The 18814-nt window shown below is 40.3% G+C and overlaps 1 gene segment (V, D, J or C); it reads left to right on the plus strand.

The window, feature by feature from the left end:
* Nucleotides 1-18814, plus strand: part of LOC141145978 (Ig heavy chain C region, secreted form-like) — a 91016-nt gene that overhangs the window by 57247 nt on the left and 14955 nt on the right. The window contains 1 exon segment of the C gene segment in view: nucleotides 18379-18696. Coding sequence covers nucleotides 18379-18696 — 318 coding nt within the window.

Raw genomic sequence — 18814 nt, forward strand, 5'->3', positions numbered from 1 at the left:
GGAGACAAAAAGAAGAAAAAACACACATAAAAGTTATAATAAACACATAACTGCAGATACAAGCTTCATAAAAAAGATCTAAAGCTTAATACATTGTTCAGGCCAGGTGGCACTGTAGCTTTCAGGTCAAATATCCATTTTGCCTCTCTGCATAGAACCCTCTAATCGAAATTCCCCCCTCGGGGGTCCTCCAGAACTCTATCCAGCACTGCAAATTTGAAAACATGGGGATAGTAATTATGCTTAAATGCTATATGATGTCCAATATATCAAAGAATGTCCAGAGATCACCTTTAAATGATCAGGATCTATTAGGGATCCTCTGGTTAAAAGCCACTACACTAGACATAAAGATCAACAAGGGGATAGATTGGGAACATATAGATGTTACACGTGTGACTATTGTGAGCTGCTGTTGGAAAGTTCTTCCTTTCAGCTTCCCAATGGACGGATGCATTTATTGAAACATCATATCACCTGTCTTCCTAAAGGAATCATCTATATCATCCTATGCCAATGTGGTGCTTTCTACGTTGGCAAAACCTTAAGGCCGTTTTGGAAGCGTATGAAGGACCGCCTGTATTATGCTACTGTTGGGAATCTGAACACCCCCATTGGACATCATATAGCATTTAGGCATAACTACTATCCCCAGGTTTTCACATTTGCAGCGCTGAAAAGAGTCCTGGAGGACCCCCGAGGGGGGAATTTAGATCAGAGGGTTCTATGCAGAGAGGCAAAATGGATATTTGACCTGAAAATTTTTATGTGTGTGTTTTTTCTTCTTTTTTGTCTCCCTCCCTCTATTGTTGTGTTGCTAAGGCCCTATCTACTGGTACTGAAAACCTTACATGTGTAGTGAGGTTAAGTAATGTCCTATGATATAACATTGGCTTGCATTGGTATCTGCCTGCTCTGGTTAATGTGTCCCTGCCTGCATTTAATCTACTTCGGACATACAACTTGATATTATATTTAGAATTGTGCTCTCTATATAGCGGGACTAGCCAAATGGGCTTTTTTCAGGATGATATCCTCTCTCTTGGCTTGGCTGTCAAGGGTGTTGTATTATTCAATGATTCCACAGATGGATAGACATATAAAGATCAAAATATCCTGAGTGATGAAAGCGAAAAAATAACTAAATAGAAAAGTCAAGTTCATCAAAAGAGGTTCAATAAAGATGCACCAGTCCCTTTAAAAGAAGGATCACATATCCACAGGTCTTTGGAAATCACCAATATGAGTGAAACAGAAGAAAAAGTGGTGTGGAGGGATATCCAGACAGACAGTGAGTCCGGGGGATACTACAGATGGACCCTTACCAGGAACAGTGGACCTCCCTGGTAGCAAGGTCTCGTGAGCATGCAGATACAGCCCTCTGCAGGGACAGCTGGATGGTGGCGTCCGGATCAGCCGATACGTGCAGCGTTCCAATAGGGGACGATTCCAACGTGTCAACCTGGAAGGGGGCACCCGCAAAATTTATGGACCCACAGCTTTGCAGTATGGGGTCAAAAACACTGTTATCTAATTGATCTGGTATATGGGGAATAGATTCTCAGAAGCCTTTCCGTAGAAGTGATATTCTTGCGGACATTTCAGAGTGAATCGACCATGCTCATAAAAACTGCTCAGGATCAGTGCAGAGACTTCATATGCTGGGGTGAATCCTCCTGGATTGGGCTTCCTGTGTTTGTCCTTTTATGCCCAAATGGCATACCTATTAATTGTTCCTTTGTAAATACTCGTTGGGTATGTATTGGTGTCCTGCTATTCTTCTTTTCCTGAGCAGTTTTCTACTTCTTTACTTGTTGCTGCAGCCTTCTCCAACATGGCCTAACAGCATCAATTGTTCAAGGTACACTTGCACAGTTTTTAAATCTCAAAGAACTAACCACAGATCATCTGTAGATGTAGGCTGAAATCCTTCTGTCCCTTTATGTAATCCAAGACAGACTTGATGTTAAGATCAGGGCTCTGTGGGGTCCAAATCATCGCTTTCAGGACTCCTTGTTCTTCCTTACACTGAATATAGTTCTTAATGACAATGGCTGTATTTCTTAGGTCATTGTCCTGCTGCAGAATAAATTTAGGGCTAATCACACACCTCCCTGATGGTATGGCACGATGGATAAATATCTGCCTGTATTCTCAACATTGAGGACAGCATTGATTCTGACCAAATCTCCAACTCCATCTGAAGAAATGCAGCTCCGAACTTGCAAGGAATCTCCACCATGCTTCACTGTTGCTTGCAGACGCTCATTATTGTACTGTTCTCCAGCCTTTCGTCAACAAACTGGCTTTTGCTACAGCCAAATATTTCACATTTTCACTTATCAGCCCAGAGAACCTGCTGCCATTTTTTGCACCCCAGCTCCTATGCTTTTGTGCATAGTTGAGTCACATAGCCTTGTTTCCACATCCTATGCATGCTACCTAGTCATTAGTTAACCTCTGTACACCACAAAAGAAAGTAGTTTGCTCAGACTGTCAATGTGCCAGAAAATTGGTGTACTGCTGCTCCCAGGACTGCCAATGAATTTAAGTGGGAACTGACTCCAGTGAATCTTATAGGAGGCTGAAGTTGCTTTACAGATGCATGCATGTGGGCAAGTTGCCAGGTTGGGTAAGTTGTCCATTTATTGGCCTTTCAGTTTGGCATAGTACAAAGGGATTTTCCGATGGCTCAGGTATTATCAAAAAACAGTAGATATTAATATAGTTTCAACAGTTTGCATTTGTGGATTTTGAGGACACTTCTGTTTTAAGTCATCAACTAGTACTTAAAAAAAAATTAATAATTAACATCAACAATTTATTGTAAGCTATTCTAACATTATATGTTTTCCCATTAAAGATATTTAGTTAGGAAAATTTTAAGTGTTTGTTACCCCAGCACTTCATATTCCTGATATGTGCCTGCTGTACCATGTACTTGTATACGAGAGTATCCTGTTATCTTTGTATTGCTTGCTTTATGTGAAATCTCTGGTGATCCTGCCAGTCCTCTTGCTTTCCTATTAAAAACTGACCAAGCTAAGCAGGAGAGCACACCATGGTGTACTCTCCTCCAATGATTAGACTTGTCCTGACACGCCCCCAGTGCACAACCATTCAATGGGAAGCTCAGTGTGCTGCTGCTTCTCCTAACCCCATCTAGACATGTGCATCACGTTTTGTTCCGAATCGAAATTCGGACAAATTTTTCATTATTTGGAAATTCGGATGTATCCGAATTTGCGAATTACAAAAGTAACTAATTTAAACGAATCTGAAAAAAAGCGAATAGCCGTGAATTCAAAAACAAATAGAAATCGATTTTCTAAAAAATACAATAAGATAGAATATAAAATAATAAAGCTATAGAATAAAATAAAAGAATATTAAATAGAATTTAATAGAATGTAATAAAATAAAATAGAACATGACTGTCTGAAAAACTATCAAATTCTAAAAAATTGGACCGCATTTGAAAAAATTCGACCAAATTCAAAAAAGTTAACTATATATAACCATTTTCCGAAATTTGAATTTCGTTTACAATGAAATCGAATTATAATAGAAAAGATTAGACTAGAATAGAAAAGAATAAACTAGAAAAACAATAGAACAGAATAGAATAAAATATAATATATTATATTTTATTCTATTGTTTTTCTAGTCTATTCTTTTCTATTATTTTCTATTCAAACTCATTCCATATATATATAAAACCATTTTCCGAAATTTTAATTTCATATAGAATGAAATCGAATTAGAATAGAATAGAATAGACAATAGTTATAAAAATATTTTTTTATATTCTGTTCCATTGTTTTTCTATGCTATTCCTTTTAATTCTATTCTAAACATTTCTATTTAGATTCAAATTCATTCTATACGAAATTTGAATTTGGGAAGATGGCTTCTGAAATTCGAATTTCGTATAGAATGAATTAGAATTTGAATAAAAAAAGATTAGAAAAGAAAATAATAGAAAATAATAGACTAGTAAAACAACAGAACAGAATAGAATTAGATATAATATATATATTATATCTTATTCTATTTCCATTGTTTTTCTAGTCCATTCTTTTCTACTGTATTCTAATCTTTTCTATTCGAATTTGAATTCATTTTATACAAAATTCGAATTTCAGAAGATCGTTTTATATATATATATATATATATATATATATATATATATATATATATATATATATATATATATATTTATAAAGAAATTGAATTCTAATAGAAAAGACTAGAATAGAAACAATAGAACAGAATAGAAAAATATATAATATTTTATTTATATATATATATATATATATATATATATATATATATATATATACATATACATGTTATATATAACCATCTTCCGAAATTCAAATTTGGTACAGAATTAATTTTAATAGAACAGATTAGAATATAATATATTATATTTTTTTTCTATTCTGTTCTATTGCTATTCTATGCTATTCTTTTCTATTCTATTCTAATCTTTTCTATTGGAATTCAATTTAATTCTATACGAATTTCTAATTTCGGAAAATGGTTAAATATAGTTTACTTTTTCGAATGCGGTAGAATGTTTTCGAATCTGATAGTTTTTTCGAATTCGGTAGATTTTTTTTTCAAATGCAGTCGAATGTTTTCTAATGCGGACAAATTTTTTCAAATTTGAATACAAAACTAAACCAATCCCGAAAACGAATGTAACGAATGCAACTAAAGGAATTTAGTTAAATAACGAATTGAAACAAAACAAAACTAAAGAAATTTTTTCAACCTGCACATGTCTACCCCTATCTCTCATGCAGTTGAGAACAGAGGGAATGTGATCACTTCATAAAAAAGGGAAAAAAGGTATTTTTAAATATTTTTTTAATATCGGTACAAAAATGTTTTACCTTTCATTTCTATTTTAAACTGAATGGGTTGTTTTACAACATGATCATTTACAATCACTTTAAATTAGGTGATTCATATGAATTTAGAACTTTATTCTGTGTTAGCAACACATTGCCTTACTTATTACAGACATTTATATAGTGCTGAAAATTTTGTGCAGCACCCTACATACTTTCACATTAGTGCCTGCCCTCATTGCACTTAAAAGCAAAGGTTCCTGGTTCACATATATATGTCAATTAACCTACCAAACTCTTTGCAATGTGTCAGGATACCCACGGAAGCACAGGGAGAATATGAAAACTATGCAGATAGTGTGCTGGCCAGGAAGGTTCCTGGTTCACATATATATGTCAATTAACCTACCAACAAACTCTTTGCAATGTGGCAGGATACCCACGGAAGCACAGGGAGAATATGAAAACTATGCAGATAGTGTGCTGGCCAGGATTCAAACTGAGAACTCCACTGTTGCAAGACAAAAGTGCTAACCGGTAAGCCACTTATGCCCTGTACACATGGTCGGACATTGACCGGACATTACGACAACAAAATCCATGGATTTTGACTCAAACTTGTTTTGCATACACACGGTCGCTCAAAGTTGTCGGAATTTCCGAACGCCAAGAATGCGGTGACGTACACCATGTACGACAAGTCTATAAAAGGGTAGTTCAGTACCAAGCGCGGCACCCTTTGGGCTCCTTTTGCTAATCTCGTGTTAGTAAAAGTTTGGTGAGAGACGATACGCGCTTTTTCAGACTCATGGTTTTCAGATCGTATTTCTGCTGTTCAGTTTGTGCTTGTGAGTTTGTATCTGGTCTTCAGTGCGTGCAGCGAGTTCCCATTGACTTGCCATTGTGTTCTTGTCCGTTCGTTACTGATTTTCAGGTCGCTCTTCACAGGCCTTGCTGTTCTTCAGTGCGTTCTGTTACTTCGTTCTGACCAGCCGACCGTTTTCTAGCCATTTTGCGTGTACGTACTCATCATAGAGTTCGTGCTCTGCGGGGGCTTGGTGTTGGGGTCTGACACAAGTCCAGTCCATGAACAGTGAGAGGAGGAGTTCATGGACCAAGAATTGGTTGCTCCAGCGTGACCAATTCTGTCACATGCCTTTGCTCCGTGAGATCCGTGAGAATAATCCTGACGATTTCAGGAACTTTCTGAGGATGACAGACCCCGTATTTCACCATTTGTGACCCCTTATATCAGCAGGCAGGATACCTGCATGAGGCAAGCCATCACTCCAGAGCAGAGGCTAGTCGCCACCCTGCGGTACTTGGCGACGGGGAGAAGCCTGCAGGACCTCAGGTTCTCGACAGGCATCTCCCCCAGGCTCTGGGGATCATTATCCCGGAGACCTGTTCTGCCATCATTCAGGTCCTGCAGAAGGAGTATATTAAGGTAAGATTTTTATCCTTTAACATCATTTTACCAACATTTTATTGTATTTAATGTTTGATAATGTAATGTATTTCTTTCCTCATTCCCTAATTACCATGATTGTAATATGCTGTGAATGTCCCCTTTGTCGTCATGCATGCTGGATTTTTTTTTTTTGTCCTTCATACATATTTGCCTTCATTTACCTCCCCAGCATGCTCTCCTGGGCCTATATCCACCTCGTCTACTCAATTAACAATGTATTTTGTCAGCTCCATAGTAGTGCTTTACCCTAAATACCCCCTAAAATGTGTAAAATTGTGATTTGTGCTTTAAGTTCTGGCAGAGTGCCAGAGGGTTTTTTTTGGGGGGTCCCAAAATCATTTGGAACCCTCCCTCCCCCCAACTGCTAACTCAACTGATACCAATCCTCTATCTGCTGACTTTGCTAAACCCATACACACTATACCCACCTCTTTTGTGGTCAGATTTATGGATGAATTCCCCAAAGCATGTAGTGCAAGGGCCTGCCTGAATACTTTCAAATGGTACTGCTTGAAGTTTTTGTATCCTATTATTATCTTGATAGGTAATATCAGAATGAAAAAATGTGCTAAAATGTGTACAGTGTGTATTTATATCTTTGTATTATGACACTTCTTACCTATCCAGTGGGCTGACAATAGTGTAAGTAAGGAGGGGCTGGCCAAAGTAACACACATTATTTAGGCATTCATCTCTTAATGAAGTGGAGAGGGTTACCTGTCCAAAACATCTCCCCCCTTAAATTTTTAAAATGGCCCATGAGAGGGGGGGAGGAATCTGATAGGTGGACCTTATACCTTTGTCTTTAAATACTCCCTAAAATAAATGTTATACTGATGTTGGCCAAGAATGTTTGTGTCTAATCTGCTTTCCATGTTTATGTGCAAAATTATTAATTTATTTTTCTTGTTTGACGCCACAGTTTCCTTCCAACCCACAGGAATGGCAGACTGTGGCATCCCACTTTGCCCAGCAGTGGGACTTTCCTAACTGCGTAGGGGCAATTGACGGGAAACACGTCCACATCGTCCCACCCCCTAACTCGGGGTCATACTATTATAATTACAAGGGGTGCAATAGTATTGTGATGTTGGCGGTGGTGTCGGCTACTTACGAGTTCCTGTATGTGGACGTGGGGAAGAATGGCCGGATGTCAGATGGTGGAGTAATCGCCCACACGGAGTTCTACAGGCGTCTCCAGAATGGCAGCTTGGACTTGCCACCTCCACAAGACAATGCAGAAGGAATCCCATTTGGCTTTGTTGCGGATGAAGCGTTTGCGCTGGGGGACCATCTTATGCGGCCATTCCCTATGAGGACCCTCACCCCGGACCAGAGGGTTTTTAATTACTGGCTGGCCAGAGCCAGAAGAGTGGTGGAGAACACGTTTGGAATAATGGCCAACCGGTTCCACCTATTTCTTACACCGATACACATGGCGGAATATAAACTCAATCGCATCATCCTGGCTTGCTGTGTTTTCCACAACATTTTTTTTTTTTTAACAGAAAACTCCACAACTTTTTAAGGAGAAATTCTTGGAACTATGCTGGCTCAGCTGGGCCTGAGGCTGGAATTCATATTAATGAACCAAACCTGATGGCGCTTGAAACTGGCCATCCTGGCTTGCCCCCCCAGAGTGACCACGAGGTCCGTCTAAGATACATGGAATACTTTGCGGGTAGGGGGGCCATTGATATGCCAGACAATGTCTGAGACATTTTTGTAATAAAAATATTTTTAAACTGAACAAATATTTGCTTTGATTTACTGCTTGGCTTTCTTTTAGATGACCATGACTGAAATTTGGGGAGTCCTGAAAATGGCGTGATTGTGTAAAATAAGAAAGCACTGTTGTGTGTTATTTACTAAAGGAAAATACACTTTGCACTACAAGTGCACTTGAGACTGCACTGAAACTGCCTTCCTCTCAGCTACTTTATTATTGAGGAAGGGGTTGCACCCCCAAAACGCGTACATTGATCTCCCGTGATGGCAGATAGCACATGTTGACACAGTGTGTGCATCTTCAAAATTTGGCTTTTCTATAATATGTCACAAAATTGTCTCTAAATTGTCAGAAAAAAAAACACAAAGGAGAAATAAGTTATAGATTTCTAGGGGTTTTAAATTCTCCTTAAAACATCAATGATGTTCTTCATTTTGTTTTGAACATCATTGATGTTTTGCTTGATGTTTTCAAAGTCCCTATTACACCCCATTATCTCCCCGATCAGGATCTGGGCACTTTCACTGGTGAAATGATATTCTTCCACAACATCACGATCACCTAAAATATAAAATAAGAAAACACCATGTATTATAAATATGCAGGCATCCATCTATTACCTGAGCCTGTGGTCGCAGACACTCACCTGTTGTGGTGACTATTTCCATAACGTCTCCCTCCTCCTCCTCTGCTTGGGTTTGGGGGATTTCCACTTCTTCATGAGGTGGGGGGTCTGTGGTCTCCTCTGATGAGTGGTGTCCTCCGAGTCTTTTCTCCCCTATGTTAACAAAATAGGTATACTTAGCACACAGATATTTGATGGCAGAAATAGGAATATGAAACATTGCTTGGAAGTGGGGTACAATTGTCTGTTTTGGCAGAGTTGCAAGATGAAGAAATATTTTTTTCCTTTGTCAAGCTTGAATACTTACCTGTTTTGTACAAGCTTCACAGCTGGAGACACCCCTATAGTATACACTGGAGCACCTGTGTGGGGCCCCTAATAAAAAGGGTGTTCTTGTGTCCCACACTAGTGCTCCTGCGTCCAGATGTGTAAACAGCTGCTGAGTGTCCTCTCCTTACACAGAATCTAGTTTGCAATTCATTCTAGTTACTAACCCATCTAGACAACAAAATTATTTTAAGAGAATTAGGCCATAAAATATATATATATATTGAACTGCATCTGGACAAAACATGGTGTTTTATTGGCCGAACGAACAATGTTTCCTACGAACGAATAATGTGTCCATGAACATGAAAGTTGCCATTTTAAACTGTACAACAGTAAAGAAAAGCACATGGAGCAGTACGAACGTTCCTTCCTTGATCCTTGGATCGACATGCCCCAAAATTACAGTGCAGACTCTTCACAACTTTCGCCATGATCTTGGCCTTTCTGACATTTGGGTTGGGGTAAGGTCCATACTTCCCATCATAGTCAGCCCTCTTCAGTATGTCCACAATCTCCACCATGTCCACAAAGGACATATTTGAGGCCTGAAATCGTCTCCTCCGGGATCGTGAGGTTTCTGGCTCCGGCCTTTCCTCCTCCTCCTCATTGCTGTAATTATCACGCACCTGTTCTGTCTCCGCCATGTGCTCTTCCACACTGCGCCGAACGAATAGACTAGAAAGAACATCAGGGGCGGGCGGAGTTTCAGTCATGCACAGTGTATATAAAGCATAACACACGTGTGTCGTACGTACGATCTGTGAGCGGAGGATGGAGGATAGGAAGCGCCGATCGTGATAACAAAGGTAACATTTAAAATTGGGCCTATACCGCTTATAGATTGAGGCCTATATTGGCACAAGATTAGGAGACTTTAGCCTGACATTAGTGTTTGTCTTGTGTTGTGTCTTGTGTGTATCATATATTGAATGATCGGGACTTTATCCCCATATTCATTGATATGTACAAATCACTCACATGATAAGAATCAAACAAAGAGGAAGGCAGCGCTGGATAAATTGCTGGAATTTGTGAAGCCAGTGATCCCAACGGCAGACATCCCCTATTTGAAGGCCCTAATTGGTGGCATGAGGAGCACTTATCTAAGGGAGTGCAAGAAGGTCCAGGATTTCCAGAGATCAGGAGATGCCATTTATGTCCCCAGGCTGTGGTACTATGACAGACTGCATTTTCTGGCAGGCCAGACTGAACCTAGGCCAGCACTCTCCAATCTTCCTTCCACGCTTCCTTCCCCCCCAGCTGAGGCTTCTGACATCCAACCTGGGCCTTCCAGGCAGCAACATGTGGAGGAACCCAGCTTGAGCCAGGTATAGCATTCTTCTAAATATTTATGTTGGTCAAATTAATGATGATAAATCTATGTTAGTTTGGATTCCTAATTTCTGAATGTGATTGCTGAACCAAAAACTAAAACGATGTCCCTTTTTCATACACAGGAAAGTCTCGGCCAGGAGGTGGCCGGGCCCAGTAGCCTGCCCGATACCCAGGTCCCTCCCCTCCGCCTTCAACCAAAAAGTGGCAGGAAGAGGAATAACATGAAGGAGGCAGCAACTGGCCTATGTAGGAGGGCTACTGCGGCCCTCAGAACCCCCCACAGTGTTCAAGAGGACTTTGCATACATAACAGCCTGCAAAATGCTGGAAATGGAGGAGGGCCAATGCCTAATATGTGAGTATGTCATCTTCCAAGCACTAAATAAGGGGTTGAGGGGCCAACTCACAAGCCAAAGCCACGTTTGTGAGCTCAACCATGGTCCTCTTCCTCCTCCTCCTCCTCCTTCTCCTGCCACACCTCCAACACCAGAGCCACAGCCTAGAAGGAAGCGTGTAAGGAAGACCAGAGAATGATGACCTGGGTTCAGTCTGGTCTGACAAAAGATTCAGGCTCTTGTATGACCACAGCCTGAGGACATGTATGTCATCTGCTGCTGTTCCTGATCTCTTGGACTTCTGGACCAGATTGTACTCCCTTATATATGGACTCCTCAGGCCACCAATTTCGCAGTAAAATAATTGATGTGTGCCCTGGGGGCCAAAGGCTTCACCAATTTCTGCAGTTTATCCAGCATTGCCTCCCTCTTTGTTTGGTTAGGACCCCTTAATAAAGGTTTTTTTTTCAATTATACTTGCCTATGTGTGTTTTCCTTCAAAAAGGACAGTTTGTTTGTGAGGAGGCAGGTAATTTTCAAAAATACAATGTCAAATTAACAAGAGACACCAACACCAAGCAATCTCCTTGAGATTAAAGGGGTTGTAAAGGTAATTTTTTTTTTTTTTAAAAATAACAAACATATCATACTTACCTTCACTGTGCAGCTCGTTCTGCACAGAGTGGCCCCGAACCTGGTCTTCTGGGGTCCCTCGGCGGCTGTTTCAGCTCCTCCCCGCAAGCATTTACCACCTTAATGCGAGCTCCCTCGCATGGTGGTGAGTGCTTGCGGGCGCGCTCCCGTGATACAGCCGGCGGCTATAGCCGCTCGCTGTATCACTCGGCCCCGCCCCCGGCGCGCCGCGTCATCGGATGTGATTGACAGCAGCGCGAGCCAATGGCTGCGCTGCTTTCAATCCATCCACTGCAGCCAATCAGCGACCAGGCTGAGCTGCAATGAGGACGAGCAGCGAAGATTCGAGGCGTCAGGTAAGTAAAACGGGGGGGCTGGGGGCGGCGGTACTGTCAAAAGTTTTTTCACCTTAATGCATAGAATGCATTAAGGTGAAAAAATTTTTATCTTTACAACCCCTTTAAATAATACAAGATAATAATGGTGTTGTGGTAACTTGACACACAAAACACACCCAAAACTATTCTGGAGTAAAAAAAAAAAAATTACAAAAAATAACAGGAGATTAGGATTTCAACAAATAAAAACAAAAAAAAATTCTCAAAACATCCAAAAATTTAACTTTTTTCGGGAGATGTGACTAATCAAAATATTATATGCGTAAAATCACGATAAATAATAAAGAAAGAAGTTTGTGAGAAGTCTGTGTGAATATGAGCAGCAAAACAACTTCATTCTTCTCACATTATAAAGAAGAAGAGAGTGCGCTGCATTAAACAATTTAAAACATTGCAGCGTGACGAAAGTGCTCTATCCATTACGAATGCTAATTTTACCAGACCGAGCAGTTCCGTCTCGGAATTTATTCTGAGCATGCGTGGCACTTTGTGCGTCGGAATTGTCCACACACGGTCGGAATTGACGCGATCAGATTTTGTTGGAAAATTTTATAGCCTGCTCTCAAACTTTGTGTGTCAGAAATTCCGATGGAAAAAGTCCAATGGAGCCCACACACGGTCGGAATTTCCGACAAAAAGCTCCGATCGCACATTTTCCGTCAGAAATTCCGACTGTGTGTACAGGGCATTATCCTTATCCTACTTAGCACTTTTAATGTGTAATGTAATATAAATGCAAGAACATGTGTTTTACCGAGCTGTATTGCTACACTAAAAAAGTTTACCATATATAACCAAATTTAAATAAACAACAACATGCGTCACTGTTGTAAATATATTTGCAACAAAATAGGTACAATTTATACTACCTTTATTTTTTTCTTTGTTGTAAAATTGCCTTTTCTTCATATTGAATGAGACTTCAGCCTTATAGTCATATTGTATACAATTTAATTGTGATTTATTGCTAAGGTACATTTGTTTATTAATGGTAATAAAGAAATACATTTTTTTATTTAGCAATACAGTTCTGTCAAAAACATTTTCCTGTAACCACATTATATTACATTACATAGTAGAAGTGCTAGAACTAAAATGAAGGCTAAGTGGCGTAGGGGTTAGTACTTCTGTCTTGCAGCAATGGTGTCTTCTCTTTTAATTCCAGCCAGAATGCTATCTGTAAGGAGTTACCATGTTCTCTGTGCTTGCATTGATTTCTTTCCACACTCCAAAGACTTTGTTGGTAGATTAATTGACATATGCATGTACGCTTGGAACCTTACATACTTACATCCGTCCTTAAGGACAGGAATTAATCTGAAAGTATGTAAGGACAGTAAAATGTTCAGCAATATATAAATGCTTGTAATAAAGAAGAAGGCAAAGTTTTGCTAACATGATAAAAAAAATTCAAATTTTTTATGAGTCACTTAATTTAGGTTTTCAGAACTAAATTTCTTTAATTAGAAAATACAGAATGTTAAGTTAGAATAGCTTGTTGGTATTTGTTTTTGCAAGTACTGGTTGTTAAGTTTTGCTAATATATGTTTTATATTGTTATATTTATTTAAAATGTTGATTGCAAAATGCTGCTAAGTTTACCTTTGGTAAAGAAATATAAAATGCACATGATTTTGCAAGTAAAAAAAAAAGTGCATTTAATATTTTTTTACACCTGAGTCTACAAAGCATTGCACCCACAATCAGTGGATTGTAGTTCCAATGTCAGATGTCTGCAGACACTGCTGACAGCTATCTGCCCATACCTCCATATGGGTAGACTCTTACTCAGCTGCAGAAAGTGTCAGTGAACTAAGAAGACTCTAATCAGTGTCCTCCTTGTTCGTTGAGAACTACAAGTCATTTCTCACAGTGGCAGATTTTTTTTTTTTTTAAGTAACTACAACAAACCATTTTTTTAGAATGAAGGTTTAGCTAAACAGCAAACAAACAAACAGAACTGTAAAAGTGTCAACTCTAAAATCGTGTGTCCCTCACAAAAAATAACTATTGTTTCCATTATTTCAAAGTATGCAGTGTATAAAGTAAACAGTAATAGTCACTCAATATTTCCATACGTATCTTTACACTCACAAATTGATGCAGGCGCCTTCAAAATGTTAGAAATTAGATATTTCAGTTAATATAGTGCTCTTGTTTACATTTCAAGTCTATGGGAGTTTAGGTTTCAGTGCAGTGCAGTGTTTCCCTATGCTTAACACGTTTTTACCCTCACACATCACAATTTTCTAGCCCAAGTGCAAGGGTTTTTGTGTTTCCTACACTCCTCTACCCCATAATCTTATACCGATAATCACCAATATTAGGGTTTTCTTAACTTCTTTTTGAATAGAAGTATTAAACTGATATCAGTGACACACCAGCAAGTGTAGGAAATGCTGGGCATTCCCTGCTGACAGCTGTAAAAAATAATTGCCAGCTAATAAATTTCATGAAAAAACGGCATTGCCGCCCCCCCATCCATCTTAGGCCCTTCGGTCTGGTATGGATTTGGAGGGAACACCCCCACACCAAAATTTTTTTTAAAAATGGCGTGGGATCCCCCCAAAATCCATACCAGACCCTTATCCGAGCATGCAGCCCGGCAGGTCAGGAAAGGGAGGGGACGAGCGAGCGCCCCCCCCCCAAACCATTCCAGACCGCATACCCTCAACATGGGAGGATGGGTGCTTTGGGGCAAAGGGGGCTCTGCCCCTCAAGCAAATGCACCTTGCCCCATGTTGATGGGGACAAGAACTTCTTCCCAACAACCCTGGTCGGTGGTTGTCGGGGTCTGCGGGCAGGGGCTTATCAGAATCTGGAAGTCCCCTTTAACAAGGGGGCCCCCAGATCCCAACCCCCCCACTATGTGAATGAGTACCCCTACCCATTCACCAAAAAAGCAGTGAAATGTAAAAAAAAATAGAAGACAGTGTTTAATAAAAAAGATAGCTCTGTCTTCTCCCTGACCCGCCTTCTCCCACCGCCGTCTCTCCCAGTGCCATTTTCTCCCGCTACCGTCTCTTCAGGAGCTGTCTTCTCCCGCACCACTGTCTTCTTCCTCGCTGCCGCTGTGTTCTTCCTTGCTGCCGGCTACCCGCTGAAAACAAAAAAGACACTCTTCTCCTGATGCTGTCTTCCTCTGTTGTGATGCCCCCCGCTGTCTGACATCTCTTATGTAGCCATGGGGCGTGGCCATCCAATGACATCACCCAGAGAGCCCACCCCCTTTTAAAGGTCACAAGGCTACATACGAGATGTCAGACAGCGGGGGACATCACAATGGAGGAAGACAGCATCAGAAGAAGAGCATCTTTTTTGTTTTCAGCGGGTAACCGGCTGAATCGGACATATTGCCACCATTGATTGAAATCAAGCATCACAGCATGGTTTTTATATCTGACACTGCTTTACTAATATATGTCCAGCAACATCTACAGTTAATTATTTTAATCTTTATGCTGAGTATTTTGTGACTTAAGCAGACCCAATAGCCCTGGACTGTCCATTACTTCTGTGTCTTTGGGCACTGAAGGACCTCATGTTTCTGGCTTGGATTACGTTGGATCTGTCCCTGCGGAACTCTGCACTCCATTCACCCACTGAGGTTTTAAGGTGGGGTGCTGGCTCCTTGGGGGTTATCTTAGGTTGTGCCTATACTTGTGGTGCAGGTGTATACCAGGGGGGGGGGACCCCTTTTGGGAGGATATCCACCAGCTCCCACTTGGGGATATATGTGCATTAGGTAGGGTATATGGGTGGGAGGAGATTAAGTCGGTTAGGTAGGGTGTGGTATCTGAGTTGGAGGGGTTATGGGCGGTGGGGGGTTAGGGAGGATTTGAACATGATGCTGGTAATTTTATGCGTTTTGTTTAATAAATATCTTGGAGAAGTTTACCCAATAGGGTGTGTGTATCGTACCTTTTTTGTTTTTTGATAGCTGTTCTGCAGATTATCAGCCACCTCCTATTATGGAGGTGAGTACCTCTCCCCCCCCTTTTAGATGTCATTGAGCAAGACTCCCAGGACCATTATCTTTTGTTTTTGTACTTTAACTGGCAATTACTTGGTCATGCAACACTGTACGCAAATTAAATTGATTATTTTTTTTTTCAAACAAATAGAGCTTTGTTTTGGTGGTATTTGATCACCACTCAGTTTTTTATCTTTCATCATATATATGAAAAGCGACTGAAAATTTTGAAAAAAAAAAACCCAATACTTTCTACTTTCTATTATAAAACACATCCAATAAAATCGAAATAAAAAAAATCCAAATAAATGTATATTAATTGGTTTGTATGAAAGTTATGGCAACTACAAACTATGGTAAATATACTCGTATTTAGGCAGCTATAGACTCTATACTAGTAATGGCGATGATAAGCGTCTTATAGTGTGACTGTGATAGCATGATGGGCAATCTGGTGCTAACACTGGCTGGGAGGGTCACTAACTGACTGACACTGTTGCTAGTGACACAAATACAGTGATCTGAGATAATACTGTACACTGTGCTAATGACACTGGCTGGGAAGGGGTTAACATCAAGGGGTTAACTGTGTGCCTAACAAGTGTAATGTGTGTAATGTGTGCGGCTTTTACTCACAGATCTGGCTTTTTCTCCCTGAGGGAGAAGAAACAGCCAGATCGCTGTTTGTTTACATAGTTCTGCCTGTTGGTAAACACAGAACTCTGTGCTCTGTGCTGTGCTTAGCTACAGCAATCAGCTGATGAACAGCCATAATCATTGCATGCGCACCGCTAAACCAGGAAGTACACCCATACGGGTGTGCCTCCCGCTTGCAGTAAATCTACTGTGAGAGGGCAGCAAGTGGTAAGCAAAATAAAGTCTAAGGCAATGTCCTTGTTTTTCCTACAAACAACTTTATAAATCTAATGGAAGACATTATTAACCACTTGCCGACTGGCTTACGCTGATATACGTCGGCAAAGTGGCACAGGTGCGCAAAACAATGTACCATACTTTGCTGTGTCACATTCCGCAGCCCGCATGCCCGGGGGTCCCGCGGACTCAATGTCCATCGGTGGCCCGCGATTGTGGCACAGAGAGGCAGAACGGGGAAATGCTTGTATAAACAAGGCATTTCCCTGTTCTGCCTAGCAACATGACAGGGATCTACTGCTCCCAGTGATCGGGAGCAGTGATTTCTGTCATGTTCTAGTGAGCCCATCCCTCCTACAGTTAGAACATGTTGAGGGAACACAGTTAACCCCTTGATCGCCCCCTAGTGTTTAACCCCTTCCCTGCCAGTGACATTTACACGGTAATCCGTACATTTTTATAGCACTGATCGCTGTATAAATGCCAATGGTCCCAAAACAGTGACAAAAGTGTCAGATCTGTCTGCCGCAATGTTGCAGTCATGATAAAAATTGCAGATCGCCGCCATTACTAATAAAAAAATATATTAATAAAAATGCCATAAATCTATCCCCTATTTTGTAGACACGATCACTTTTGCGCAAACCAATCAATATATGCTTATTGCGACTTTTTTTTTTTCAAAATTTGCGCTCTTTTTTTGTTTATAGCGCAAAAAATAAAAACCACAGAGGTGATCAAATACCACCAAAAGAAAGCTCTATTTGTGGGAAAAAATTATGTCAATTTTGTTTGGGTACAACATCGCACGACCGCGCGATTGTCAGTTAAAGTGACGTACTGCTGTATCGCAAAAAAGGGCTTGGTCAGGAAGGGGGTAAATCTTTCTGGGGATAAACTGGTTAAAGTGTTGCAGATCAGACTGATGCATATGGAGAGATCCTATTTAGTTAAAAAAATTCACACTACTGTTGCCAAATACAGTAAGAAGCTGTGGAAAAAATCAGTTTGGCACTTTTTATTTAAAACTGCTATTAAACTAATGGGATTGAATGACTAAAGAGACACAAAAAAAAAAAAAGATGGTTCTCGGCCTTCTACATGAAAAACAAAACCAGAGAAAATTCCCAGCGCAACTCACCAACCAGTCTGCTTACCAACTGAATTAACCTGTCCAACAGTATGTGTTAAAAACAGGTGTTTATTTAGCACCAACGTATGCGTAAGCTGCAAGGCCCCTTCGCGGCAAGCTGTATTACTTGCAATCCTAACCCTTCTAAATTTATGAGAGTCTCCACAGTGGGAGCACATGCATTCTAATGGATAGATAGAAGGCAGGTGGGCCTGGAGATAGCCCAATCCTCCTTAGAGGCTCAGGGGCACATTGGACACCCAGCACATAGCACAATGGCAGCAAAGGTGTCCAGTGTTTCCCCTCACCAATATTTACACAAGTAACAAAAACATGGCCCCTTCCCCCTTCTAAAACTGGTCTTCACAGCAAGGAGCACTTGGAAGGGCAAACGCATGAAAAACAAAACCAGAGAAAATTCTCAGCTCAACTCACCAATCAATCTGCTTACCAACCGAATTAACCTGTGCAGCAGTATGCATTAAAAAGAGGGGTTTAGTTAGCAGACATTTGCAAACGCATGCGTAAGCTGCAAGGCCCCTTCACAACACTCTGTATTACTTGCAGTCCTATACCTTATAAATTTATGAGAGTCTCATCCTTCTACACCTTATCCAAAAATAATATTGGTTCTACTTTGGATAATACATTACATGTATTCATTTCTCATTTATTGTCTTCTCTAGATCAACCAGTGAAAGAACCAGAAGTGGCCATCTTAACATCTAGCATTGAAGATGTGATTAGAGAAGGATTTGCAATTTATATGTGTAGCCTGCGGAATTTCTTCCCTGGTGTGATCAGAGTGGTCTGGAATGAAGGTGACAGTGAGAAAGAGGTGGAGTCAGAACAAGGTGTAATTGAACACAACATAGATAGCAACACTTACTCACTGAACAGCTGGATAAAAGTGATGAACTCCGACCTGGGAAAGACATTTGCATGCAAGTACAAACATGAAAAATATGGAGATCGCTGGACAATGAACTTTGTATCAGGAGAAGGTACATATGTCTACTTATCATACATGTCATTCCACAAAGTGTAAGATAATAATTGGTTTTATAATATAGTAACATTGGATTTAGAGGGAACTTGAGCCAAGAGAAATATGTAAGTTGC

This window comes from Aquarana catesbeiana, linkage group LG05 (assembly GCF_042186555.1).
Source record: "Aquarana catesbeiana isolate 2022-GZ linkage group LG05, ASM4218655v1, whole genome shotgun sequence".
NCBI classification, from domain to species: domain Eukaryota; kingdom Metazoa; phylum Chordata; class Amphibia; order Anura; family Ranidae; genus Aquarana; species Aquarana catesbeiana.